Source organism: Gorilla gorilla, chromosome 19 (genome assembly GCF_029281585.2).
Source record: "Gorilla gorilla gorilla isolate KB3781 chromosome 19, NHGRI_mGorGor1-v2.1_pri, whole genome shotgun sequence".
In the NCBI taxonomy this organism is placed as follows: Eukaryota; Metazoa; Chordata; class Mammalia; order Primates; family Hominidae; genus Gorilla; species Gorilla gorilla.
This window is the reverse complement of record NC_073243.2, coordinates 37844747-37872699: the sequence shown is the minus strand read 5'-3', so window position 1 is coordinate 37872699 and position 27953 is coordinate 37844747. Positions and strand designations below refer to the sequence as shown.

General features: G+C 37.8%; 1 protein-coding gene across 4 annotated transcripts in view; it reads left to right on the top strand.

Moving 5' to 3' along the window:
* ARHGEF28 (Rho guanine nucleotide exchange factor 28) overlaps positions 1-27953 on the top strand; it is a 314786-nt gene that overhangs the window by 206683 nt on the left and 80150 nt on the right. For all 4 annotated transcript variants that reach the window (XM_031003474.3, XM_031003473.3, XM_031003475.3 and 1 more), the window contains 6 exons: positions 6622-6902; positions 12639-12846; positions 15350-15461; positions 19011-19053; positions 24027-24150; positions 24461-24593. In XM_031003474.3, coding sequence (XP_030859334.3) covers positions 6622-6902; positions 12639-12846; positions 15350-15461; positions 19011-19053; positions 24027-24150; positions 24461-24593 — 901 coding nt within the window. The remainder of the gene's footprint in view (positions 1-6621; positions 6903-12638; positions 12847-15349; positions 15462-19010; positions 19054-24026; positions 24151-24460; positions 24594-27953) is intronic.

Sequence of the window (27953 nt, the reverse complement as noted above, 5' to 3'; positions counted from 1 at the left end):
AGCCCCTTATAAAACCATCAAATCTCGTGAGAACTCACTGTCACGAGAACAGCATGGGGAAAACCACCCCCATGATTCAATTATCTCCACCTGGTACCGCCCTTGACACGTGGGAATTATTATAATTCAAAGTGAGATTTGGATGGGGACACAGTGCCAAACCATACCACAGGGTAATTGGACTTGGTGTGTTCTAGCCATGTTCTGGTATTTATTTATTTTTTTCCAGCTTTATTAAGGTATAATGAACAAATAGAAATTATATATATTTAAAGAATACAATGTAATGTTTTGGTACATGTACATATTATGAAATAATTACCACAATCAAGCTAATTAAGCACATATATCATCTCACATACTTATTTATTTTTGTAGTGAGAATACTTAAGATCTACAGCAAATTTCAAGTACAAAGTGCATTATTAACTATAGTCACCATGTTGTACATTAGGTCTCAAGAACTTATTCATTGTGTAACTGAAAGTTTGTACCCTTTGACTAACACTTCACCATTTCCCCCACCCTCCAACCCCTAGTAAGCACTCTTCTACTCACTGTTTCTATGACTTTGACATTTTCACATTCCACATATAAGTCAGATCATGCAGTATTTGTTTTTCTGTGTTTGGCTTATTTTACTTAGCATAATGTCTTCCAGATTCATCCATGTTGTCACAAATGGCAGGATTTTTTTTCTTTTCTAGGGCTGAATAATATTCCTGTGTGTTTGTGTGCACGTGTGTGTTTGTGTGTGCAGGTATATGGAATCTGTCATATTTCGGTCAATGGTGGAATGCATATGCAAAGGTGATCCCATAAGATTATAATAGCATATTTTTACTGTACTTTTTCTAAATTTAGATATATAAGTACTTACCATTGTGTCCCAGTTGCCTACAGTATTCTGTATAGTAACATGCTGTATAGATTTGTAGCTTAGGAGAAATAGGCTATACCATATAGCCTAGGTGTGTAGAAGGCTATACTAGCAGGTTTGTGTTAGTACACTCTATGATGGTTGCACAATAACAAGATAAACTAAGGATGCATTTCTCAGAACATATCTACATACTTAAGTGAGGAATGACTGTACTTATCCCTGGAATCTCCAAAGTGATAGTCTTTTGTATGCTAATGAGATGACTGGTGGCTGGCAGCCCCTAGGTAGTTTCAGGATGTGGGCTGGTCACTGGAAAGGCCAAGGCAGGATTACAGGATTGGGATTTTCAGCTCCACCTACCAGCATCCACGGAAGGAGGAGGGGCTGAAGGTTAAATTGATCACTAATGACTAATAATTTAACCAATCATGCCTGCATAATGAAGCTTCCATAAAAACCCAAAAGGACGGGCCGGGCACGGTGGCTCACGCCTGTAATCCCAGCACTTTGGGAGGCCGAGGCGGGCGGATCACTAGGTTAGGAGATCGAGACCATCCTGGCTAACATGGTGAAACCTGTCTCTACTAAAAATACAAAAAATTAGCAGGGCGTGGTGGCGGGTGCCTGTAGTCCCAGCTACTCGGGAGGCTGAGGCAGGAGAATGGCGTGAACGCGGGAGGCGGAGCTTGCAGTGAGCCGAGATCGCGCCACTGCACTCCAGCCTGGGTGACAGAGCAAGACTCCGTCTCAAAAAAAAAAAACAAAAACAAAAACAAAAACCCAAAAGGACTGGGTTCAAGAGATTCTGGATAGCTGAATACATGGGGGTTCCTGGAGGGTGGTGCACTTGTGGAGGGTGTGGAAGCTCTGTGCCCCTTCCGGAGTTCCTTGCCCTAAGCATCTCTTCCATCTGACTGTTCTCTGTATCTTTTGTAATATTCACTATAATAAACCAGGAAATGTAAGTGTTTCCCTGAGTTCTGTGAGCTGCTCTAGCAAATTGATTGAACCTGAGGAGGGGCTGTGGGAACCCCATTTATAGCTGGTTGATACAACAATCTGGGGCTTGTGGTTGTCATTGGAAGTAGTGGGGAGTCTTGTGGGACTGAGCCCTGTGGGACCAGACTCCATCTCCAGGTCGATAGTGCCAGAATTGAATTGAACTGAATCAGAGGAAATTCAGTGGTGGATTGCTTCCTTGCTGCATGTCGGGGGAAAACCCCACACATTTAGTCACAGAAGAGTTCTGTGTTGATTGTTGAGTAAGAGAATAGAAAAAAAGACTGTTTTTATCCCTATATTTTCAGAAAATCATATGTGCCACATTTTCTTTATTCATCTGTTGATGGACACTTAGGTTGATTCCATCTCTTGGCTACTGTGAATAGTGCTGCAGTGAACATGGGAGTGCAGACATCTCTTTGGGATAGTGATTCTCTTTCCTTTGGATATATACTCAGTGGTGGGATTGCTGGATCATATGGTAGTTGTATTTTAACTTTTTTTAGGAACTTTCATACTGTTTTCCACTGTGTCTGTGCTGATTTACATTCCCAACAGTGTATAAGAATTCCCCTTTCTCCACATCCTTGTCAGCTTTTTTTTTTTTGTCTTTTTGGTAATAGCCATTCTAACAGGTGTGAGGTGGTATCTCATTGTAGTTTTGTTCATTTTTCTGATGATTAGTGATGTTGAGCACTTTTGCATATACCTATTGGCCATTTGTGTGTGTCATTTTTTGGGAAAATGTCTATTCAGGTACTTTATTTTTAAATCTGGTTATTTGTGGGTTTTTTTGTTTGTTGTTTTTGCTATTGAGTTGCGTGAGTTCCTTACATATTTTGGGTATTAACTCCGTATCAGATGCATGGTTTGTAAATATCTTCTCCAATTCTATAAGTTGCTGTTTTATTTTGCTGTTTCCTTTGCTATGCAGAGATTTTTTGGTTTGGTGTAGTCACACTTATTTATTTTGCTTTTCTTGCTTGTGCTTTTGGTGTCACATCCAAAAAATAATTGCCAAGAGCAATGTCAAGGAGTTTTTCCTCTATGCTTCCTCCTAGGAGTTTTATGGTCTCAGGTTTTATGTTAAAGCCTTTATTGCATTTTGAGTTGATATTTGTGTATGTGGTAAGATAGGGGTCCAGTTTCATTTTTTTTGCACGTAGCTATCCAGTTTTCCTAGTATCATTATTGAAGGATCTATCTTTTCTCTGTTGTGTATTTTTAGCACATTTGTTGAAGATTAATTGACTGTATTTATGTGTGGGTTTGTTTCTGGACTTTCTATTCTGTTCCATGTGCCCATGTGTCTGTTTTTATATCAGTACCATAATGTTTTGATTACCATATCTTTGTAATATAATTTTAAGTTAGGCAGTGTGATGCTTCTGACTTTGTTCTTCTTGCTAAAGATTGCTTGAGCTCTTCTGGGTCTTTTGGGATTCCATTCAAATTTCAGGATTTCTTTTTCTATTTCTGTGAAAAATTGCCATTGTAATTTTGATAGAGATTACATAGAATCTGTAGTTCACTTTGGGTAGTATGGATATTTTGACAACATGAATTCTTCCAATCCATGAACACAGGATATCTTTCATATGAATTCTTCTAATCCATGAACATAGGATATCTTTCCATTTATCTGTGTTGCTTCAATTTCTTTCATTTATGTTTTATAGTTTTCAGTGCATATATTTTTGTCATGTTTTGATTTTAATAGATTTATTCTGCTGCCATATTTTCTCAGCTGTTTAAATAAAATACTTCTTGAGCCCTTTTTTTTTGTTCTGAGCCTTAGTGAATACTGTAACTATAGTATTTCCATTTATCTCAAGTAACTAAAATTGTAAATTACTCAATATTATGTGGGGAAAACTATATATATTATGCTTTTATATGTTCTCAGATACATTAAAAATGCAAAATTTACCAAACCAAAGATTTGGTAAATAAAAGGTTAGGATATAATTTTCTTTCATTCTCTTTCTTCCTTCCTTTCTTTCTTTCGTTTTGTTTTTTTTGAGATGGAGTCTTCCTCTGTCATCCAGGTGGGAGTGCAATGGTGCCATCTTGGCTCACTGCAATCTCCACCCCCCAGGCTCAAGCAATTCTTGTGCCTTAGCCTCCAGAGTAGCTGGGATTACAGGTGTGCACCATGACACCCGGCTAATTTTGGTATTTTTAGAAGAGACAGTTTCGCCATGTTGGCCAGGCTGGTCTTGAAATCTTGGCCTCAAATGATCTGCCCACCTTGGCCTCCCAAGTACTGGGATTACAGGCATGAGCCACTACACCCGGCCAAGATATAATTTTTATTCTGGAATATTCTGGGTGAAAGAAGTATTGCTTTAATGATGTGAAGCCAAAAAGAAAAAAAAGTGAAGCATGCATTTAGAGAGAACTCAAACAAGTTAATTCAACAAACTGCAACATAGCAGATTGCCAAGTTGTGCATTGTAAACTGAGAAATAAAACTAAATCTGCAACAAAATCACAAAGTCCATTATATTAGCGTAGTACTTTTTTTTTTATAGCCCCTATATCTATTTGAATAGCAAGGACAATGTAAGGAGTACAAATTCTGCATATTTAAAATGCTTTCTGGCAATATCTGAAAATAATCTTATCTAATTTTCTTTATCTTCCTCAACCTGGCAAGGAAACCTAAAAACATTACTAGCTTATATTAATGTTTCCCATTAATTTTCAAGGTTATCAACCTTCCTGTTGAGAAAATTCACATGATGAAAGTTACTTTGAAAATTTCTGTCATATAAACTACTTTGAAAAACACATTTGTTTCATAATTTCAGTACAGAGAATCCCTGTATACCCTTTACTCAAATTCCTCAAATGGTAATATTTTACTACATTTTACGTTGTCATTCCCTGAGTGGGTGGTTATGTATGCATGCAAATAGTTAAATTATGTCTATAAATGTTTCTTAACCATTTGAGAGTAAACGAAAAATATGGTGCTCCTTTACCTCTTAATCTTTCCTGGTGTATTTTCCTAAAAACATGGATAGTTTCTTACGTAAGCACAGTACAGTTACCAAAATCATAAAATTATCATTGATACAATGCTATTAGCTATCTCCAGACCTTGTTCAATTTTAGCAAGTTGTCCCAATAATGTTCCCTGTGGCAAAAGAAAATTCCATTACATGTGTCGCATATAGTTGTTGTGTCTCTGTAGTCTCCTTTAATCTGGGACAGTTCCTCAGTCTTTGTGTTTTATGGCGCTGATATTTTAAAAGAATACAGACCAGTATTTTTGTTCTTGTGTTTTGCTAAGAGTGTCTTTCAATTTTGGTTTATCTGATATTTCCTCATAATTGGATTCAGGTTAGGCATGTTTGGCAGGAATACTACGGAAGTGATGATGGGTGCTTCTCAGTGCATTGTATCAGCAGGCATAGGACATCAATCTGTCCCATTACTGGTGATTTTATTAATATCTTTCATCTGCCAAGTTCCTTTTTTAGTAAAATTACTGTTTTTAAAAAATTATTAAGTACCATGTCGGGAGATATTTTAAGCCCTTGTAAATATCCTGTTGCTCATTAGACTTTCACCCATTAATTAAGCATTCATTAACGGTTTTTGCTTTAATAAATTATGATGATGCTCGATGATTTAGGATTCTAACATTTCCCCTTTTGCTTCTTTTTCCCCTTCACTGCTCTATCTCTAAATGGTGTTACTGTCTTCCTTTTTACTGTCCTCACTCCAGACTTGATGCCTTTTGATGACCGCCACCTCAAATCATGAGTGCTTAAAAGTACGCCTTTCTTAGAGCAAGTGCTTTGATCAGCTAGGACTCTTTTTCATGCATGTGGGTTGGGCTTTCCCTTTCTGGGGAGGATTTTTAAGTAAGTCTTAGGCCCTCCAGAAGTTCCGTCCTTTCTCTGCCATTCAGAGTTTCCCGACTCCCCTTACCCTCCGCAGAGTCTTACAGCAGGAGCACGAGGGCTTACCTGTTGGATTTGCTGTTGATTTTTTTATTTACAGGTAATTTGAAATTTGGGCATTTTCTTTCTTCTAATGATGCTATGTACGTGCACTTTATGTAGCTTTATTTGTTCTTTTTGTTTGGTGTTGCTTTTTGTGAGACTCAGCTTTATGTGACCACTATTACCTTGGTACCCAGATTCCTATGAGCTACTTTTTGAATAAAGCTGTATAGTCTTTAGTTTTCTCCTCAAGTATTTAAAACATTTCCCCCTCATTTTGAGTCAGTGGTTCATAAAATGTTAGAGGCATAATCAGCTTCTGGTTTTGTAATAAAGGAACAACCTTATAAAATACTCAGTTGGTCTTCCTTTATGTGAATTATAGGATAGCTGCCATGTGAACAAAAACATATAAAATAATTCTCTGTTTACATAAAACAAGAGTCTCACTCTGTAACCCAGGCTAGAGTGCACTGGCGCAATCTCTGCTCATTGCAACGTCTGCCTCCCATTCAGGCCATTCTCCTGCTTCAGTCTCTGAGTAGCTGGGATTACAGGCGCCCGCCACCACACCCTGGCTAATTTTTGTATTTTTAGTAGAGATGGGGTTTCACCATGTTGGCCAGGCTAGTCTTGAACTCCTGACCTCAAGTGATCTGCCAGCCTCGGCCTCCCACCACGCCTGGCCAGAAGTTTTTAAATTGGGAAAATTTTATTAATTCTTAGCTAGGCCAATCTTACCTGCTTTTACTCAGGAAATGTTTTTCTTTCAACTTCCAGGTTGGTGATTTGGATATCAGCTATATTAATATAGAGGGAATCACTGCCACTACCAGCCGTGAATCCAGAGGTTGCACTCTGGGGCCTCAGAACAGCAAACACACCCTTCCTACAGAAACCAGTCCCAGTGTGTACCCACTTAGTGAAAATGTCGAAGGGACAGCACACACTGAAGCCCAGCAGTCCTTCATGTCACCATCAAGTTCGTGTGCTTCCAACTTGAATCTTTCTTTTGGTTGGCATGGATTTGAAAAGGAACAAAGTCATCTAAAGAAGAGAAGGTAAGAGTCTATATTGTAGAGGAAAACTGTAGAAAATCAAAGAACCTTATAGGTAGACTTCAAAAATTCTAGTTTTAAACTTTTTATTGTCTCTACCACTTTTATCTGCCCATCAAAATGTCCCCTTTTAGGTTCCTATATTCACTGATTTGAAAGTAAGACACTTAAGAAAACGACTAAAATATCATAAAGGAAAACCACGATGGGATACCAGTTTATACTCACTTGACTGGCAAAAATTAAAAAATCTAGCAATCCCATGTTTTGGTGAGAATGCATAACATGGAAATTCCTGCATAAAGATGATAGGAGAGAAAATTGTGTAACTTGGGAAAATAGTTTGACATTATCTTGTAAAGTCAAATATGCATTTTCCTCTCATGTACTAGGAGACCTATATGGAGTATTATTATAGCAGCAGGAGATAACCCGAATGTGGAATAAATAAATTATATATAGTTACACAATAGAATACTGTACAGTAATGAAAATGAATTAGCTACAATTACATCTGCATGCATAATAACATAGACCTTAGAAGCATGAAGGAACAAAAAAAGCCCCAAAATACTTGTTAGATTTCATTTTTATAGAATGCAAATTAAAAAATATATTATTATAGGGCACCTGCATATGTACATAAGCTATAAAGAAAAACAAGAGGCCAGGCGTGGTGGCTCACGCCTGTAATTCCAGCACTTTGGGAGGCCAAGGCAGGCAGAATGCTTGAGCTCAGGAGCTCAAGACCAGCCTGGGCAACATGGTAAAACCCCATCTCTACCAAAAATACAAAAATTAGCTGGGCATGGTGGCACGCACATGTGGTCCTGACACTTGGCAGGTTGGGGTGGGAGGATCACTTGAACCTGGGAGGCAGAAGTTGCAGTGAGCCAAGATGGCACCACTGAACTCCAACCTGGGTGACAGAGTGAGACCTGTCTCAAAAAGAAGAAAAAAAAAAAAAGAGAGAAAAAGAAAAACAAAATAATGAAGGGGAAAAAAAATTCCTAAATTCAAAATAGTTGTTACATCTAGGGAAGGAAATAGGGAAATGGGAATGGAATGAATCATAACAGAGTTTCCATGGTAGATGGCCAGTATCCAAGTCTCAAGTTGGGTGGGCTCATGAGTGTTTGTTTTATTTAACATATGTTTGTATTTGATATTTTAACATAAAATTTATCTTATATTTATTTTACTTTCAGTTACCTTATATTTTCTTGCATATATAAAAACTCCTTGAAATGATAGTTTCATTGCATCTGATATGATTACATATATTAATGTGTGTGCACACGTGTGTGTCCATATCTGTATATCTGTATCTGTCTATCTGATTGTCTATTTTCTTTAGGGAACAGGCCAATTTCCACTAATTTCATTTTATGCTGTTGATCACACTTTCCTTAGGGAGTAGCTTTTTTTTCCCCATATCCTACCCGTGTGATTATATGTTCATTTTCACATATAAAATGAATCAAAGTGAACATAAAATACACACACATATGTGACTATGTATATAAATATTTCTCTGTGAATGAACATGCACATAGGTGAATGAGTATTCAGCACAGAGTTAATATAGAGGGGAGAGAAAGGTAGAGGAACCAGCAATCAGTAGGTGTCCATCACTGAGATACACCACAATATGCAATTTGAGGTTGCAAAACTTTAGCACATATTGGTACCAAGGGTTATGTGTGATGTGTAAATAATAAAAGACTTGCTTTAGATTTATACTTTGTGAATTATGGTTTTGTAGATGCTGGGTAGTCACTACTATAGTTTGAAGTGATAGGCTAATTTGAACTGTCCACACGTCTGCTTGGGACAAGAGACTGCCAGTCCACACAAGATTCTATACAGTTTTGCAAAAATAAATTGAGCTATGTGTGATAAATGCATTCTAGTGGATCTTTAAGATCTGTCAAGTGGCCAGGTATGGTGGCTCACACCTGCAATCCCAGCACTTTGGGAGGCCGAGGCAGGTGGATCACCTGAGGTCAGGAGTTTGAGACCAGCCTAGGCGGCCAACATGGTGAAACTCCCTCTCTACTAAAAATACAAAAATTAGCTGGGCATGGTGGCACACATCTCTAATCCCACCTACTCAGGGGAGGGGCTGAGGCAGGCTAATTGCCTGAACCCAGGAGGCATAGATTTCAGTGAGCAGAGATGGCATTACTGCACTCCAGCCTGGGGGACAGAGTGAGACTCTGTCTTTTAAAAAAAAAAAAAAAAAGTCTGTCACGTGTGTGAGCCCCCAGATCTCAAGAGATAAATAAGTTCTTTAGAAGAAGTCTTCTAGGAATATAGCATGGAAAAGACACAAATAGTCTGTCTGTTTTATTGATACTTATGCAGATACTTACAGAGTATCTAAATTATACTTTCTGATCATGGTCTTGTCTTGGAAAGTTTAACATTTCACTGCTACAGATAGAATTTTTCCTCCGTAGAATATAATTTAGACAAAATATCTGTTTTGAGTACAGGTAATTAGAAGCTTCTGTGAAGATGTCACTGCTCAGGGGAAAGGGAGGAAGCCAGGAGAGGAAGGAGAAGCCATTCTACAGAAAAGCTTTCTGGCTGGTTCCACGAGCTGACTTCATCTCCTTTGCCCTCACTCTCCTCTGAAAAATGTAGGAATGAAGGGAGAGAAGTCGCAATCCCTGGAAAGCCCTAGGGTGGCTGTGGGTCCCTTCTTTCAGTGGATGTCATGGTAGGAAGCACAGTTGATAACAAACTCAAAGTGAAATGCACTTAATTTGTTAATAAGCGGATAATAGCCCTAGAGGCTGGAAACTTCTAATGAAGGAGAAATTTGGGGGCACACAGTAAAAACTGGAGTTAATATAAGGACATAGCTGACTGGGACCTGAGTCCTAAGTTTTCTAGGGTTTAAAAGAATATTTTGGTGAAACTAAAATATGTATACTATGTAACCATTATGTTATATTATTTAAATGTAAGAACTGTTTTGAGAAGCCACAAAGGGAAGATAAGTAATAAAACATTAATTTAAAAATACTATACAGCAAAAAATTAAGCAGCAGACAAGTGTTTGTTTCATTCTAAAGCTTGTATTTTTCAAACCTTTTTAAAAAACTACAGAGCAAGAAATGCATGTCACACCATGAACGTCCCCTATCTCCCATAAAATTTAAGTGAAGTCTTATAAAATGATATGTGCAACATATTCTGATATTTTCTATTCTATATTATTTTTAAAAAACTCTAGTTACAACCTAATGAATTGATTTCTTATCCCACTACTGGGAATTAGAAAAATAATATCGTAAAACAAGAACCTAGAGGTTATCCTGAAGAATATTGCCTGTGCCACCAATATCTTAGGTTAATAGCTTAACAAAAGTAGTAGCCCCATTTGAATGAATAGAAACAATGTTTTATAGTATGCAAAATAAAATACTGATACTTCTAGGATGTATTCATAGTGAGGATGAAATGCTGTCTGTAACTGGAAAGGCTTGTGTTAAAATTGGATATTATTGCGGGCTGCCAATCATTTGAAGAACTATTTTCCACTAGTACAGAGATCACAAGTTGAAAGACAAGTGCTGAGGTACAAGACATCGGCAAGCTTCAACCCGCCTTGAAATCTCCTTCCGTCTCAGATTGTTGTACTAGGAAACCATGTAGCAACTTGAAATACCTGTAATTATTAGATTAGTTCAAAAACCACAATTACTTTTGCACCAGCATAATACATTTACCAGAGCATTTAAAGCAACAGCATTTACCAGGAAGATATTCTTAACATGAAGTTTCAGTGTTTTATGAGAAACAGTTGAATAGACTCCATGATATTTGGGTGTTTAATTGAGGTAAAGTGTGAAGTCCACTTTCAATGTGTGCTCTTCTTCTCAATGCCAAGGCCTTCACCTTGGCCCTCAATGAGTTCCCAAAGGAGAAAACCCCGCTTTGGAAATCCTTGGTGGTGCCAGCCAGGGCTTCTTCTCACTGCTGGGTTTTCTGGTACCCAGTAGTGCCTGTGAAAGGGTTCAAAGGTTAGAAACTGCTCTGTGTTTGCATTAGAGCCATAGTAGAATAAGACCAGGACTCATACCATGTATTCGGTTAACTTACTGTGTCCATTAAATAAATAGCCTATGGTTTTTTTTTAAAAAGTAACCTAAACAGGTTAATTCAAAGTTTCGTTTTCTGGTTCTTGTATTTCAAAATCAAGACAGTTTCATTGTTTTGCTATTAAAATTATAACTCCAGAACTGTAACAACCAAAAAAAAAAAAAAAAAACCACAAAACACACATTTGAAATGCTTCGTGCATTAACATGCACCCAGGAAAGCTGTTGGCCTGCAAGTTTGAATCGTTTAAAACGTAATGTTATTGAATAGACCTGGGATGTAGAAGGTCAAATTCTTTCCTTTTAATTTCACGGTTTATTAAAGTTAAATGAGGAAAAAAGTTGTTGTCAAGCAGCATTACTACCTGGTTCTAAGGTAGAGTTTTCTAAGGAATCTTTTTTTTTTTTTTTTTTTTTGAGACGGAGTCTTGCTCTGTCACCCAGTCTGGAGTGCAGTGGTGCGATCTTGGCTCACTGCAAGCTCTGCCTCCTGGGTTCACGCCATTCTCCTGCCTCAGCATCCGAAGTAGCTGGGATTACAGGTGCCTGCCACAACAGCCAGCTAATTTTTTGTATTTTTAGTAGAGATGTGGTTTCACCATGTTAGCCAGGATGGTCTGGATCTCTGACCTCGTGATCCGCCCACCTTGGCCTCCCAAAGTGTTGGGATTACAGGCGTGAGCCACCGCACCCAGCCTCGGAATCATCTTTTTTTAACCTCTAAAAATGATCATTTAGTATGACATGTTTGGGACATTGCACGACTCACTTCTGAACTGTGTCTTGACATGGCCCTGGGGCGGATGGGTGGGACCTTCACACATCTCTCCTTGGTGTGCCCCTGCCCTCCCGAGCTTCCCAGCTGAGGGACAGGGGAGAGAATGACACTTCTGCAGCTTAGTCACATGCAAATCCCCCCCAGAAGCTTCCCTGCAAACAGCCCAGTGACTCTGTTTCCACCAGCATTTAAAATATTTGATGGGTTACCATTTGGGACTTGCGATATCAATAATTATATTTACAAAACAGAAGTGGTGATGTTAGTACTAACTCAAACCAGCTTTTGTTTCTTCAGGCATTTGAAATGTCTTTTGCCCCAGTCGTGGCGGCTCACTCCAGCAATCCCAGCACTTTGGGAGACTGAGGTGGGTGGATCCATTGAGCCCAGGAGTTTGAGACCAGCCTGGGCAACATGGCAAAAAACACAAAAATCACAAAAATTAGCCGGGCGTGGTGGCGCACGCCTGTAGTCCCAGCTACTCTGAAGGCTGAGGTGGGAGCATTGTTTGAGCCTGGGAGACGGAGGTTGTAGTGAACCAAGATCGTGTCACTGCACTCCAGCCTAGGCAACAAGAACAAAACTGTCTCAAAAAAAAAGAAAGAAAATGAAAGAAAGAAATGGCTTTTGCTAGGTAGGAATGTTCATTTGGGGTAACATAAAATTTTGTTTAAAAAGAGATTTGGAGGGAGGAGAAAAAGGCTAATTAAATACTAGTTGGAAATTAAATGAATACCTATTGCACCCCCCCCTGCCCCAGTGAAAGAATCTGGATTCAGAGAAGTAGAAACCAATGACGCTCTGTGTCCTTCCTTGCTTCTTTACTTACTTGCTGGCTTTGTGCTTTAGTTCTAGCCTTGATGCCTTGGATGCCGACAGTGAAGGGGAAGGGCATTCTGAGCCATCGCACATCTGTTACACTCCAGGGTCTCAGAGCTCCTCAAGAACTGGGATTCCTAGTGGGGATGAATTGGACTCTTTTGAGACTAACACTGAACCGGATTTTAATATCTCCAGGGCTGAATCCCTTCCTCTATCAAGTAATCTACAGACAAAGGTATTCTTATTGGTATTAATTTGGTATATTGCAAGTGTGGAGAATATGTTGTCTACATTTACCCATCTGTATCTGAAAGACATATTATATTTTATTCGTACATATGAACTATTTTTTTGAGACCCATGTGATATCTGATTGAGTCTGTCTTTTTAATCTTTCCCAGTCTGTTTTAATTTTTATAATCTTTACTCAAAATGGCTGATTTACATTTTCATTAATTCACCATGAGTACATACCATCTTTCTTTCACATACTTGGAAAATTTTATCGTTTTACAATGATTTCTCCCATCATCTCTTAAGCAAAGGGAGAAAAACTGATAGTATTAAATGAGTTTAAGTGATCAAACTTGTTTTGCTCACGTAAATAATTGTGTGGCCCTGGTGATGAGGTAAATGATGTTAATAAGGTAGAAGTGATATTTATTGAGCATTTCTGGCTGCTTGAACTAATCCGGAATATCACAAATTTTGTCACCTTTTCCATAGGAGCCAGGTTTTATCTTGTTGGCTATTTCACATTGGAGTTTAATTTAGATGTGCTTGTTTTTTTGTTATTTATTTCCTTATTTATTTATTAAAAAACTAAATACATTCCTCTGAATGTAAGAAAGCCCTTTTGCGTTTGAACATATTTTTTTCCCTGTTTGATTTGTTATTTTCTACTTGTTTTCTTCTTAAGTTTACTTATTACTGTAAAACAATGTGTGCTATGGCCAAACTTCTCTTTCTAACATATGGTTGTTAGGATAATACCTTATTTTTGTAGCATGCCCTACAATATACAAAATATGTTTTATGTATGTACAAAATATATAATTGCCTCATAACTCACCTATTACATAAGTAGTGCTTTTATTTAATTTTATTTTTTGAGTAGATGAGATTCTGGAAAGGTTGGAGTTCTGTCCAGCTTTGTATCACCAGCTTGGTGATAGACTCAGAACTCAATTCTGGGTCTTTTGAGCACAGATCCTGCATCCTCTACCCTCTGCTCTAAGACCTGCAGAGCTGCCATAATCTTTTGCATCTGAAGGTCATGTGATATTTCTGGATAATGAGAAATTTGTATGGCTGTTATGTAGATACTTCTTAGTTTTGCATGTTGAGTGGAACTGTGAAAAGTTCATCATTACTTGGATGAAAAATAATCCAGTCTTTTGAAACAGTTTCATGTTGCTCATTTTTAGGAAGAATCTGAACCATAAATATATCTGCCTTGCCTCTGTAATTACCCAGTATAACTTTTTGCCAAAGTTTTGGACAATTTTCAAAGTTCTATTGTCATGACAAATGGTTACCACGTATACATGACTTTGAAGAGGGCCCTTAGTGGCCAGCTCACTGTTTAGGGTTATAGGACAACTTGGGTTGGCCTTCTTGACGTCTAGGCCCAGTAGGTGCTCCCTAATAAGATAGGAGCCAAAGCCCAGGGGCCCTTTGAAGCAAGGTTAGGCTTCCATTTTTCGACTTTCCTCCAGGCTCCTTAACTAAACTAATGAAGTTAGGGTAACCATGTGTTTTTCCTTAGAGGAAACAAAAGAGACCAATGCTCCTGAAGGTCAGTTTCTGGTGGTTTAATTTTAGTAAAGAGTTTTGCATTATTTTCTTTTAGCCTTAACCTTAAGTGATATCTTAAAAATGCATGGGCAGGATCAGTCCTAAGGGCTTTATAGGATAGAAGTTGGGTACTATAAATGGCTTCAATGGAGTTCTATTGCATATTCACTTAAATTTTCTGGAACATATAAGAAAACTATGTTTTAATGATCTTGCCATCTTGCATTTTCATGTATGTTGCCAATATAATAATAGGAATAATAAGTAATTGGGACAACAGGAACAAAACCGGCAAGTCATTTTAAAGTAGTAATATTACGGATGTATAAATTAGTGATATCCAAACATCCACCCCAGAAAGTGCTAGATGGAAGGTCTATCAAAAATTGAGTACAGATTGGAAGGATTTGTATATTAACTGGATATATTTTTCCCTGAACGTTGCAGCTAACATTATAAACTTAAATCATGGTTTGGAAGTCTAAAAATCTCTTATAATTGTAAGTGGCTATTCCACTATCCTCTAGTAATCCTTAAATATAGAAATCTCAGTTAATATAGAATTTTGTTGGAGGGCTACAGTAAAATAACAAAATAACTGACACCTCAGGTAAAAATAATAAACTCATTGTTGAATATACAAAGAAAAAGTCATTCGTCTTAAGTTTTCGTTTTTAGCCAAGTTGGCTAGGATATCATAGTTGCATTCTATAGTATATACAGGAAATATTCCCCAAACTGAAGGTTGCTGAAGTATTAAAATGGCAATAACATTTTAAAAATTGTGAGAGGAAAACAGAAACACATAATGAGATCATATCAGAAATGTTCAGGTTGAATCTCTTTTCAAAGGTGCAAATTTAGTAACATTTGAGGTGGTGAATATGTATTTTCAGATCTCGTGTGTAAATTTTTAAAAACTTTATTATAATCTCTTTTAGGAATCACTGCTTTCTGGAGTTCGCTCACGTTCTTATTCTTGCTCATCACCCAAAATTTCTTTAGGAAAAACTCGTTTGGTGCGTGAATTAACAGTATGCAGTTCAAGTGAAGGTAAGCATCATTTAACATTTGGCTTTGAAAACACTCTATTCCAGAACAGATTTTTCTGTTAGTATAAGTACATAAAATATTCAAGAACAGCACACAAGAATTTTCAGTTCTGTTTTCATAACTGGTTTTTCTAAGCCTGACAAAATTCTTTTCTTATTGGATAACAGCCAAATTTGATTTTGATCAGATTTGATTTTGATGAAATTACAAATACATGCACACCTCTCTGTTACTTTATTCTTTGAATAAAATGTTTTCCTCAAGGATAGTGTAAATTAGAATTGATTCCAGTTATATTATTATGAGGGCCTTAGAGGATTTTATCTGAGTAAATTATAAAAATTACTTTTGTCTCGTATATACATTGCTAACATAATCCAACTCCTCAGAGCCAGAGTGTTGCAGAATGGATTTTCTTCTTTCTTTGTTTAGAAAGGGACTTTGGAGAGTTGAAATAACATATTTGTAACATGATTAAATATATCTCAACATTTTTTTGGTGGCAATGTAGGCAATTAGAAATATAACTTTTAGGCAATAAACTTTTAATTGAAATATAGGATACATACAAAAAGGAGTGCAAATCATAAATATGCATCTTGAATTTTCAAGTGAATTCAGATCTATAAATGGAAAAATTATGTACAACTTAGAGCTCCCCTTGTATCCTCTCTAAGCCACTCCTCCCATTTTCACCTGCCCCCATTTTGAAATGTAATTATTTCATACTTTCTGTAATTAATATGTAATAATTATATTAAAAAGCATATTTGAAAGTATTCATGCCAATGCATAATACAAAGCATTATAATGAAATTTTTGTCAATGTCTTAGAGAATATCTTTATTGTCTATTATCCTTAAGGGACTTAAAAGATTCAGAAAGCAAGAGATGAACTTAAGTACTGTTAAGTACTACTCAAATATTTTCTCAAGATAAAATATTTAAAATAGGATTTATTTTATTCCCTCTCTTTTTTCTTATTCTTGCTTATTAAATTGTTATTTTGCATTTTTATGCCATGCAGAACAATACTGAAAACATAATCTTGGTGCTTGAAACTGCTATCCTAGAATAATGACATACATGCTAGATGTTCAATAAATATTTGTTGAGTGAATATGAGAAAAAGATAAATAAAACACAAAAGAAATGCTACCATGATTTTTGTTTTCCTTTTTCTGGGATGTACTGTTAGAAAAGAAGAGAGCAAGACTGATAATACATGTCAGTTTTTATTTTTGGATGGGGAGATGAAGAAAAGTTACAAGAGAAAGAAAGGATACAACTACCTTGAGAGGGCAGGATAAAGAAGATGGATTGAATTTGTTCTGGATTTTAGTTTTTTACTTCATGGGTTCTTTCTAGGTCTCCAGGTCTCCCCAGCCTTAGTTTAGGTTGGTGTACTTTTAATAGTAGCTCAACACCTTTTCACTGATAGTCCCAGCTGATGAATTAACCTCACATTGTTACTATTTGGAAAACATGTTTAAGTTTTCTGTGCTTCAAATTATGGCTTTGCCTTTAGATCTGTGGTCCTTGATCTATGAAGTCAGATATCTCTAGAGTTTGAAATTATTGACCACACAATTAAGAGGAAACTTATTGTTCACAAGGGAAAATAGCCCTAATTTACTTATTCTTTAATGATCAAGGAAGGGTGTCTTTACCTTACATGCAAGTCTGAAACCTTTGCATATGAGTTAGAATAAAAAGCTGATATCAACTGCTTTTGTTTTCAGTAAACGAAACCTTATCTTTAAAGACAAGCCTACTTGAATGAAGTTTGATACTATCCAGAAGGTAACAGTTAGAACCAGGCAATTTAGGTTGAGGCTACTCACTAAATATATGAAAATTCCAATGGATAGACTTATATGGCTGCAAACATTTGGATTGATACCATTTAGGTCAGTCAATACCATAGGACTATGAAAAATAAATTAACTACTAATGAAGAAGGAATAATTTTATCTGTGTTTATGTAATCAAAGCACAAATGTGAAAGCTTGCCTGATGCAAAGATATATTCTAATGTTTCATTGTTTAGTCTGCTTGGATTAATCAAAAGTAAATTGAGGTTTGTGTTGCCATAAATCCTTTCTTGATGAGTTTTGAATAGTCCTAAAAAATTTCAGGTCTATTTGAACAGAGTCCAAGTCTCCTTATGTCCCAGAGGGAAGCTCCCATATGAGAGCTGTAATGCAGATATACAAACCTAGGATGCTTTCAATCCTTTTTATTATTATTTGTGATGTTCTGTCTTCCTTGTCACTTCCAAAGAGTTACTTACTGTAATTTCTCATGTGTCTTTTTTTTTTGAGCCAAGAGTACTATGATGGCAACTTTATTTTTGATGTTTGTATACATAAAACAAAATCTAGTTTTATAATTCCCTTTGGTCTATTGTAGATTTAGGCAGAAAGGAACATTGCCAATATTAAAATGATAACTAGTCTCACCAAGGGGGACAAAGGGGTTCTGCATTTAAGAATTTGAGGAATGACATAAACATACTTTTGAAAATGTTGTGAGCTGATGGATGGAATTTAATTGGATTTTGAACAGTTGGTGGCTTATTCTCTTGGTACTTCAGCCTATTTACCATAAGAATAGTGATTTCTGCCTATGACTTAATTTGAGGAATGCTTGATAATGGCTATAAAATAAAGGCTTCAAATTCTTCAAAGTAGATTTCCTATTACATACAAGATAGTATTAGGTGCAACATTTCATATTACCCATTTCAGGGGATATGTATTTGTTTTCCTCCTTATGTATCATTTCCCTTTGCAACCCAGTTATGCCTCTTCACTGTTCTGGATTGTGAGAGTGAAGGATTTGTCCCTGCTCTGTAGATGGTGTGCTCCACAGTGACTGCCCCCTCCTTCAGGCTCTCTCACTGTCTAAATCAGTGTCTCTACTCCACCCCTGTAGTAAGTATTTCAACTCTGGAAACAAGATGGCTCCAAGCTGCTTGCATGAACCTCCCTTCTGGCCCCCTCCACAAGTCCAATGAAAAAAATGGTCCTCCCTTTCCCATGAGCCACAGAGCACATCTCTGAACTCGCTGCTGCTAGGATTTTATGAGGACATTGCAGCTATATGAAAATTAACTCTTCTTATGCTGTCCTTCAAGACTTCATTTGAGCTTTGTTTAAAAGCAGTTATTTATTGGTTCTGTATGTTAGGGCATTAGTGTTATGAAGAATAGGGATGACTCTAGTGAAAAGTATCCAAAAAGATAGAACTAATTTTCTGCACTTCTGAAAATGTTTGCTGTCCCTTGCTGATGCTAACTTAGTTCATGAAGTCATTAAATGTTGGCATATTTTGGCCATGTTTCTCCCTACCGTCTTTAAATTATGGAAAGTGATTAAAAAAAAATCCAGAGCAATGCCTTACTTATATAAGATAACTCATTTTCTCATTATTTTCTAGCTGGTAGTGTGTATAATGATACAATATGGTTGAGTATGCATTTCAGACTAACATATGACTGCCAGTTTGTCTGCCTTAGTTTTCATTTTATTGTTCTGTGTCTTGTAGAGCAAAGAGCTTACAGCTTATCGGAGCCACCAAGAGAAAAAAGGTACTTTAACTATTCCAATTTTCCTGAGGAACTGCATGATCTTTCTTTGGAAATGTCCACACATCATTTTTGCTATCTGTTCACTAGTTCATGAGAGGTTTCCGTTTAACAAGCCTGCCTAAGACCCTTTGCTCCCTCTGGGATCTGTATCAGGATAGATCTGCCAGCCCTCCCCTTTCAGTCCTTGGCTGTGCAGGCCTCAGGATTGGGGACAGCATGTTCTGTTTGGGTATCTTCAAAGCCAAACACCCTCAAGGGAAGCAGTGTGAGGGGACCACCTGTTTTAGAAAGGCAACATGTTTTCTCCAGCTCTATTCCACCGTGACAAGGGGACTTTCTTTAGTAACAGAACCCTGGGTGGTCAATGATAGAACGTGCCTAAACATCCCTACTGTCTCTCTATGGATTTTTGCCTAGTAGCCCTTCAGCTGGAAACAAAGAATAAACAATGCAGAAGACTTTTAAGCATGATCAGTTTCCTGGTTGAGATGCAGATTTAACCTAAGCTTCTCTTTCTCCTAGAAGGTAAAACTGTTGTTGGAGTATAGCTTGGGAAGCAGACCAGTGTGCAAGCATGATTGTTGGTTTCTGTTGGTGTTGAATAACTAACTGCCCATGAGTCACACTGTGAAATAGCCCCAGGGTTATACACAAAACAAGTGCCAGAATGGCACACATGTTTGACTTTAAGAGACCATCTGAAAAGAGTGAAATGGTTTAATTTTGTTTGAGATTAATACTAAAACTTTGAAACGTTTTAGTATACGGATCAAGATGGGGTGTTTTGTTTTAAATCTTGGAATCAAAGTATTAATAAGAAAAAGCCTCCTTTGGATCATTTCTATGTTTTTTTTGAAACCAGAGTAGAAACTTTCAAATGATACAAAAGAGGAAGATTAAGAATGCCCTTGAAAGATAGGATGATGATGAAGTTGACTTCGTGACAATGGCAATGAGGATGATGATAGCAAAAGCAGTAATTACTGACAATTATTGAACATTTGTATGTGCCTTGTACTGTTTTAAGCAGTTTACATTTATTACCTCATTTAAGCAATTTACTTCCTCATTCTGGAATTTGATCTTCATCTTGGTCATCATTTTGATTAACAGTCATCTTTTTAACAACTGGAGAAATAATGGATTGTTATCAAGAATTTTTTAAATTAAAAATATAGAAAATATTCATTTGTCATTAGGAGAGAGATTTAAGACAGAAGGAGCCAGTGTTATACTTGGCTAAATAGTAGCCTATAAAATATTTTCACTTCGATGGCATCTGTATGAAGTTTCTTTTTATCTGGTTCTTCGTTCTCTGTCACTCTTGTTTTTGTTTTCTATTTCTTTCTATTCTTTAATCTTTCTTGGTCCACATCCTGAAAGCATCTTACTCTCTCAGTCATATGCCTTGGTGTATCTAGTAGAGTGGATCTTTCATCTCACCCACTCTATTCCTGCTATCTTATCTTGTTGGATATGCCAATAAGATCCCAAGCCATACCTAATGCTTTGCTTTGGTCATGTTATAGGTATTTACCTGAGATGATGCCTTCTTTGATATTCTCTTATTTGTATTAATCACTTAGTTTCTAGAAAAGGGGACATCCATGTAAAAAATGAGCTCACTCTATACCTTGCAGGCTAATTTCAGCAGACACTCTATTCTAATTTCTTAAAGATTATATGGCATGACTTGATTATTTTACTGCCACCATCTGTCTTAAGTCTTATTGTATGTATTTCCTCCTTCTCCTCCTCTTTCTTCAAATCTGAGGATCTGAGTGTTAACAGAAGTTCCACTGTGTCAATTTTCAATCTGCATAGCAGGAACTTCTTTCAGCCCTTTAGGCCGGGTGCGGTGGCTCATGCCTGTAATCCCAGCATTTTGGGAGGCAGAGGCGGGCGGATCATCTGAGGTCAGGAGTTTGAGACCAGCCTAGTCAACATGAGGAAACCCTGTTTCTACTGAAATATACAAAAATTAGCCAGGTGTGGTGGTGGGCGCCTGCAATCACAGCTACTCGGGAGGCTGAGGCAGGAGAATGGCTTGAACCTGGAATGCGGAGGTTGCAGTGAGCTGAGATCGTGCCACAGCATCCTAGTCTGGGCGACAGAGCCAGACTCCATCTCAAAAAAAAAAACAAAAACAAAAAACAAAAACCCAAAAACAACAACAACAAAAAAACACTTTAGATGCCAATTCTTTAAATAGATTAAGGGTTAAAATATTAAGAATCCATATTCTTAATATGTTTGAAATGTCTATTTACCTATTGAAAAGGCAGTACCATTAAAGGCTCTGAGAAGGGTTTGTAAAACTTTATTGTGAGTGATGCTATCGGTCATCAAACTAATAATAGAGATTAGACGTTCTTGTTCTGGGATGTTAAAAATAACTTAATCTTTCCAGATTCTTACAAATGTAAAAGCTATTTAAATTCTATTATGAAATTATTTGAAAGTTTTCTCTTCTCAATTATTTTCTAAAGTGCCTGATTTTAATATAGGTAAATATCACATAATTAAATTAGATATGAAATGAAGCAACCAACCTTCTACATTTGCCCAGAGGTTATACAGTATTACCCATCTTCATAATCTGATAGTGGATTATGACTATGATATTCACATTTCTACCAGGTTGGGTGATGGTTTAAGTTTTCATATTTCATAATTAATAATATTTTTTAAAAAAGCATTTTTATGTTTACACTGTTATCTCTCAGGTCTTATCAACCTCAGCTTAAAAAGTTGAAGTATCGGCTGGGCGCAGTGGCTCACGTTTGTAATCCCAGCACTTTGGGAGGCCGAGGTGGGCGGATCACCAGAGGTCAGGAGTTCCAGACCAGCCTGGCCAACATGGCGAAACCCCATCTCTACTAAAAATATGAAAATCAGCTGGGCGTGGTGGTGGGCGCCTGTAATTCCAGCTACTCGGGAGGCTGAGGCAGGTGAATCACTTGAACCTGGGAGCCTGAGGTTGCAGTGAGCCAAGATCATGCCATTGCACTCCAGCCTAGGCAACGAGAGCAAAACTCCATCTCAAAAAAAAAAAAAAAAGTTAAAGTGTCATGTTGTAGAAGTATAAAGGATATATGATAAATTGTGCATTTATAAGTTTTTAATCAATGTGGAAACTGTCGTTTTTTATATAGTTTTCTGTAGCAGGGGAGTTGGGAGTAGAGTTGGGTAACCAATAATTAATATTCTTTTATTTGCAATAGTTTAGTTGTGTTCCTGCTGGGAAGTACAAAAGGGGCTTCTTGACCTCAAAATCCACAATGACCTAACCATTCTTTAATTCCGATATTAGGTCTCCTCATCACTCTTCTCTTCTCTTAGACGTTGGATAGCATTTGGTGGGGTCAAAAAAGGCCTTCCAAGAGAGGAGTCTTTTCAAACTCTCAAATGTATTTTTTCCCCCAATTTTGAAAGTGAGCCTTTTGAATACTATGGCACAAATTTTGCAAATTAGGATGCGTAAGACACCAGAGGTTATGGGAAATTTCGGATTCTATTAACCAGTCAGTTATCCTAGGTAAAAATGACTAGAGGTAGCATGGAAGTAGAAAGGAAATTAAAAGGGTCTGAGATTCTTTCACTACTCTGTTGGCATAGGGTATGTTTAATTCTATTCACTTCCTTTTTCTTCTGCCTTTTAAAATGTTTTCTCTAAGCAGCAAACCCAATTTCATTTACTGTGCAGGCTTTAAGTAACAGGACATAACACTGTTCTGACTATACCTTTAGATCTACATGGTCAAGAGGCAGCTCTTAGGCCATGTATTTTTTTTTTTCTAAATGCATTAATAGGTTTGAGCTCTAAAACCTAATATAGAGCTTAAATAACTTAAAGTTTTATTATAATATGTACCATATTAAAGTGTGGAAGGGGTCTTGGAAATAATTTAGTCTAAGCCTGTCATTAATTACATAAGAGCAATCAAAGTCCTAGAAAGTTGTCATTGAAAGCAATATTTTCACAAAATATAATGATATATATTTTGGTGTAAATCAGTAATTTGATTGCTTTTAAATACTTCCCAGAGATAAATGTGTTAGTTATCAGCATGGAAAGGTGAGAATTTTAGGGGGTAGGAGAGACTTTAGTTAGGAAATAATCACTATGGCAATCATCTACAGAAGTGTTACCTGGTTTGACATGATATTTAGGTTGATTTTTAATTTATTCTTTCCTCAGTAATAATAGAAATATAAGATTATCAGAGGAAGCTCTAGGGGGAATTGTAACTTTCATAGTCTGGATGTGTTTTTTTCTAGAGAATAATTGTATTGTGGATTAGAAGAAAATAAACGGTGTTCAGGGTATTCATGGGTTGGGTACAGTTACCTCTGCCTTGCTTCTTATTTTATGGAGTATCCACAGCCTCTCTCCTCCACAACCTAGAGAGTCTCAGATTGTACTGAGTGGGAGAGGCTGCACCGAGTGGCAGTCAGTCTGTTTCTCAGGCCGTATCAACAGAGGAAACACGTGTCTACTGAGTATTATCTCTGTGTTCCAAAAATAAATAAAATCCAGTTGCATATTGTTGGTTATTTGGCTTCTCTGTGCTCTGGGGAATTCTTACTAGCATAGTAAACAGGAAGTTGAGTGTTTTCAGGGTAAAATTTTAAGTCTAAGGTTTATTTCCTCAATATTTTATTATGAAAATTTTCAAGTACACAGAAAAATTGAGAGAATTATCTAGTGTATACCGACTTCCACCACCTATGTTCTATAATTGTTGACATTGTGAGATTGTTGCTCTAATCACATGTCTGTTCACTTATGCTATAGGGTGTATTTTTAATGAATTGTTTTTCTCTTTAGAACAGCCACTAAAACCTGAAAAAATATATACACATACATATATGTGTATACACACACACACACACACACACACACACACACGTATACGCTATTCTTCCTGTTTAAGTCCTGTAGGCCATGATGACAGGTTCTGTTTTTGTAGAATTCAGGAAGAAGAATGGGATAAATACATCATACCTGCCAAATCAGAGTCTGAAAAATATAAAGTGAGTCGAACTTTCAGTTTCCTCATGAATAGGATGACTAGCCCTCGGAATAAATCAAAGGTAATTAAAGTTATTCACTTATTTTCTATAAAATATAGACGTTTTAGTTTCTCAGCAGTTAGTATAATTTCCACTTTCCCTTTAAAATCACTTACCTTAGATTTTATTTACACATATTTCTTATGGAATATTGCTAAAGCCCAGAATATAACATTTAGGTGTTACGGTGTCCCTCTGTGTGCAGTCCTTATATTCTGATGGAAAATGTAGAGACTTTGCTCAGATGATTTCTATAAGAAAGTTGGCTCACAGCGTTTTCCTTTTCTCATTTTTCCCCACTTTCCTACTGCTGCTGCTGCTGCATCTGAAGACAAAAAGCAAGGATGCCAAAGATAAAGAGAAGCTGAATCGACATCAGTTTGCCCCAGGAACATTCTCTGGGGTTCTGCAGTGTTTGGTTTGTGATAAAACACTACTGGGGAAAGAGTCACTGCAGTGTTCTAGTAAGTTCTCAGGTCTATGTGCGCGGTCTTTGCTTTCATCTCCTGACAGTAACCTTGGGAAGAGGCTCATTGCTCAATACATTTACATAAACCTTTTCAGTGCCACACATATGACTGAACCGTTTACCAAGCAAGGACTGATACTGGTTAGAGTCAGTGTGTTTTGTCCATAACTGATAGCCTGTCTGAACCCCAGATTTGTATGCCTCACTGTCTCCACTGGGATGTCTAAAGAGCGTCTCAGATGTTACATCTCCCCCTTCTGTGCTCACCTAAAAGCTGATGCTCTCAGCCTTTAATGGCAACTTGATCATTCCAACCAGATGTTCATGCCAAAACTTTTGGAGTACATCTTTATACCTCCCATTTTCTCACATCCCACATGCAATCCATCGACAATCCTCTTAGCTCTATTCCCACCCAGGCACTTGTCACCCCTACCGCTGATATCATTCTGGTCTAAAGCCACCATTTCTACAGCATTCCAACTGGCTTCCTTGTGCTTTTACCCCTAAAGTCTGTTCTCAAAGCATTAGCCAGAGTGAGCTTGTAAAGGCATATATCACTGCGTTCAAAAAAATCTCCCAATGGCTTCCTATACCTCAAGTATAGACTGAAGTCTTTAAGTCCTTACAATGACAGCAAGTTCCCATGTGATCTGTCCTCCCCCTCCCTTACTCCCTCTGCTCCAGTCACACTGGTATCTTTGCTGTTTTTCGAACATGGCAGTCATGCTCCTGCCTTAGGGCCTTCTCTGGCTGTTCCTTCTGATTGCAACACTCTTTCCTCAGATACCCACACGGATCACTCAGACAACAGCTTCTCAGGCAGCCTTTCCTGATCTCCCAGTGCCTGGCTCATCCTTGCCCTCCTCCTGGCATTTTTTCCCATTATAATATTTACCACCATCTAACTTACTATACAGTTTGCATATGGGGGCTAGATTTTTGTCTGTTGAATTTGTTCTCTGCTATATGCAGAGTGGCTAGAACAATACCTTGTACATTGCAGGGGCTTAGTAAGTATTTGTTGAATGAAAGAATAATTCAGAGAAAAAGTAGTGAGGTGCAGGCAGGTGGAATAGATTTCATGGTATTTGTTGATCGCCAGAATTGTGGGAATATTTGGGAGGTGGGATGGGAGCACAAAGAGAAGAGAGGAGCAGGGGAAGTTTACCTCTGAAGCTCTTCATAAAATTTGTTGAAAATGATTGAATTAAAAAATTTAGATGTATCTACAGCTGGACATCTGATCAAAATACAATCCACATATGGCATTACAGGCAGATAGAATTTTCTTCTCACAGTTGACATTGTGTTTAATTATGCTGACTTTATTGCATGTTTGAATTTTGCTTTCCTTGAAAACTTGATTTCTTTCTTTTCCTGGATCTGAAGTAGCATCAGGCTGCTCAGATGTGGTTTAATTTCCTACATTTTTAGAGATTTGCTCCAAGTGTCGTTTATGGGTTGTTTCTGGCCTGCCCACACTTCAGCGGTCGGTTCATTCGTGTGATGGGCGTGTGTTTCCTAGGTTGTTGTTCCACCCTTGTGGGTGGACTTGTGGACTTGAGCCCTTCGATGCATCCCCGGCCACACCCAAGACCTTTCCCTCCCCTGTTTTAAGACAGACTCAAGTTGGGTAATCTTCACCCACTGCTTTTAAGCCTGTCTCTGCCATTTCTTCATTAACCATCTGCATTTTGACCTCTGTGCATACTGCTTAACAGAAGTTCTGCTTTTGATGGAAACTGAGAGTCACTTTCTAGTCAAGTCTGAGTCTTTCCTCATTGTTCAGACTCACTGGTTTCCTGTTTCCAGGTCGACATCTCTCCTTTCAGGGATGTTTCCTTCTTTTCCGTGGCACACTACTCTTCTGTTTTACCATCTGGGTTGTCTCCTTTTCCCTAATACTGGGTACGCGCGGAAGTTAGTTCTTGGGCACTTGTTCATTTTTCCTTGATTGTTTCTAAGTATAGTCATCCAATCTTATGTTCCAAAATATCATATTTACACCTGTTACTCCTATATTAATATCTTCTTTCCTCGCTTTGTATTTCCATATTCAGTTGCCCAGAGGCTGAGTACCCATGTAATTTATGGCCACTTTGGAGAATTATGGTAAAAACTACAGGTATAAACTAAGACTGTGGCAGGCACAGGGGCTCGTAGGGAGACCATATGTGGGAATCATCACTCAGAGATTTCATCGTCTTCGAAACCCAATGTGTCTAAAACCGACCTCAAAGTCCACGCCCAGCAGGCCATCCTTGGCCTGGCATCACAAGCTTCAACCCTGGCTGCTTTAATTCCACTGCCCTCTTGTCCCTCCTGTCAATGTCACTCAGTCACTCTTTTCTTTCCCTTCTCACTGTTGCCACTCTGGGAGATTCTCATCACCGCCTTCTAGAATACTGGGAGGGAGTTGTGCTAGTTTCTTCCTTTCCAGGTATGTTCATCTACAATTTATGATCAGCACTTTTCCCACAGTAATCTTTGTAAAACACCACTTTCATCAGCCCACATAAACGTAAGGACTTCTCTTGTGTTTACTGGGCTAAGTCCAAGCTCTTCCCATGGGCATTTGGTTCCCTCGTCGGGACCTGCTCATTAGACCCCTAGGCCCCCCTTCAGCCTCAGTTTACAGTCTGAGGCCCCACCAGTTCCGTTGCCCTTTCCTCCCACTGCGTGTGATTTCCTGCCTCTGCTATTTTGCCTATGATCATCTCCTTCCTCTCAGTTTCCCCCACTCCTCTGCATAGATCCTGGTTTTTTACCTCCTCTTTGGAGGTCTTCCCTGACCACTGTGGTCCAAACTCCTGCCTATCACTTTCATATCCATTTAAAATTGGATTATTTACAGTCTCCTTGGGTTTTAACTATTAAAAGAAACAAAGTTATTTTAGGGCCCTAATCACACGATGACTCCCGTGTAGGTCCCGAGTCACTCATGCAGAGCTGGCGACCAGTAAAGCCTAGGGAGCCAGGGCTCACTGAAAGGGAAACTTTTGCAGTAAAGAATATGTTGGTTCATTGAGTTGAGTGGATGTGATGGAAATTGCTGAAAATATCTAGGATACATTTAGCTTTAAAAACAGTCATTTCTTAAAACAGGAATAGTATTTATAGAAGTTATAAGGTTTAAGCAGAAACTTTTTATAATATTACCACTTAGAGAAAAAGACTATTAATATTTTAATGGAGTTCCTTATAACCATAAAAAGCTATGGGAGCCTCGCTCTGTTGCCCAGGCTGGAGTCCAGTGGTGCAATCTCAGCTTACTGCAACCACCGCCTCCCAGGCTCAAGCGATTCTCCTGCCTCAGCCTCCTGAGTCGCTGGGACGATAGGCACATGCCACA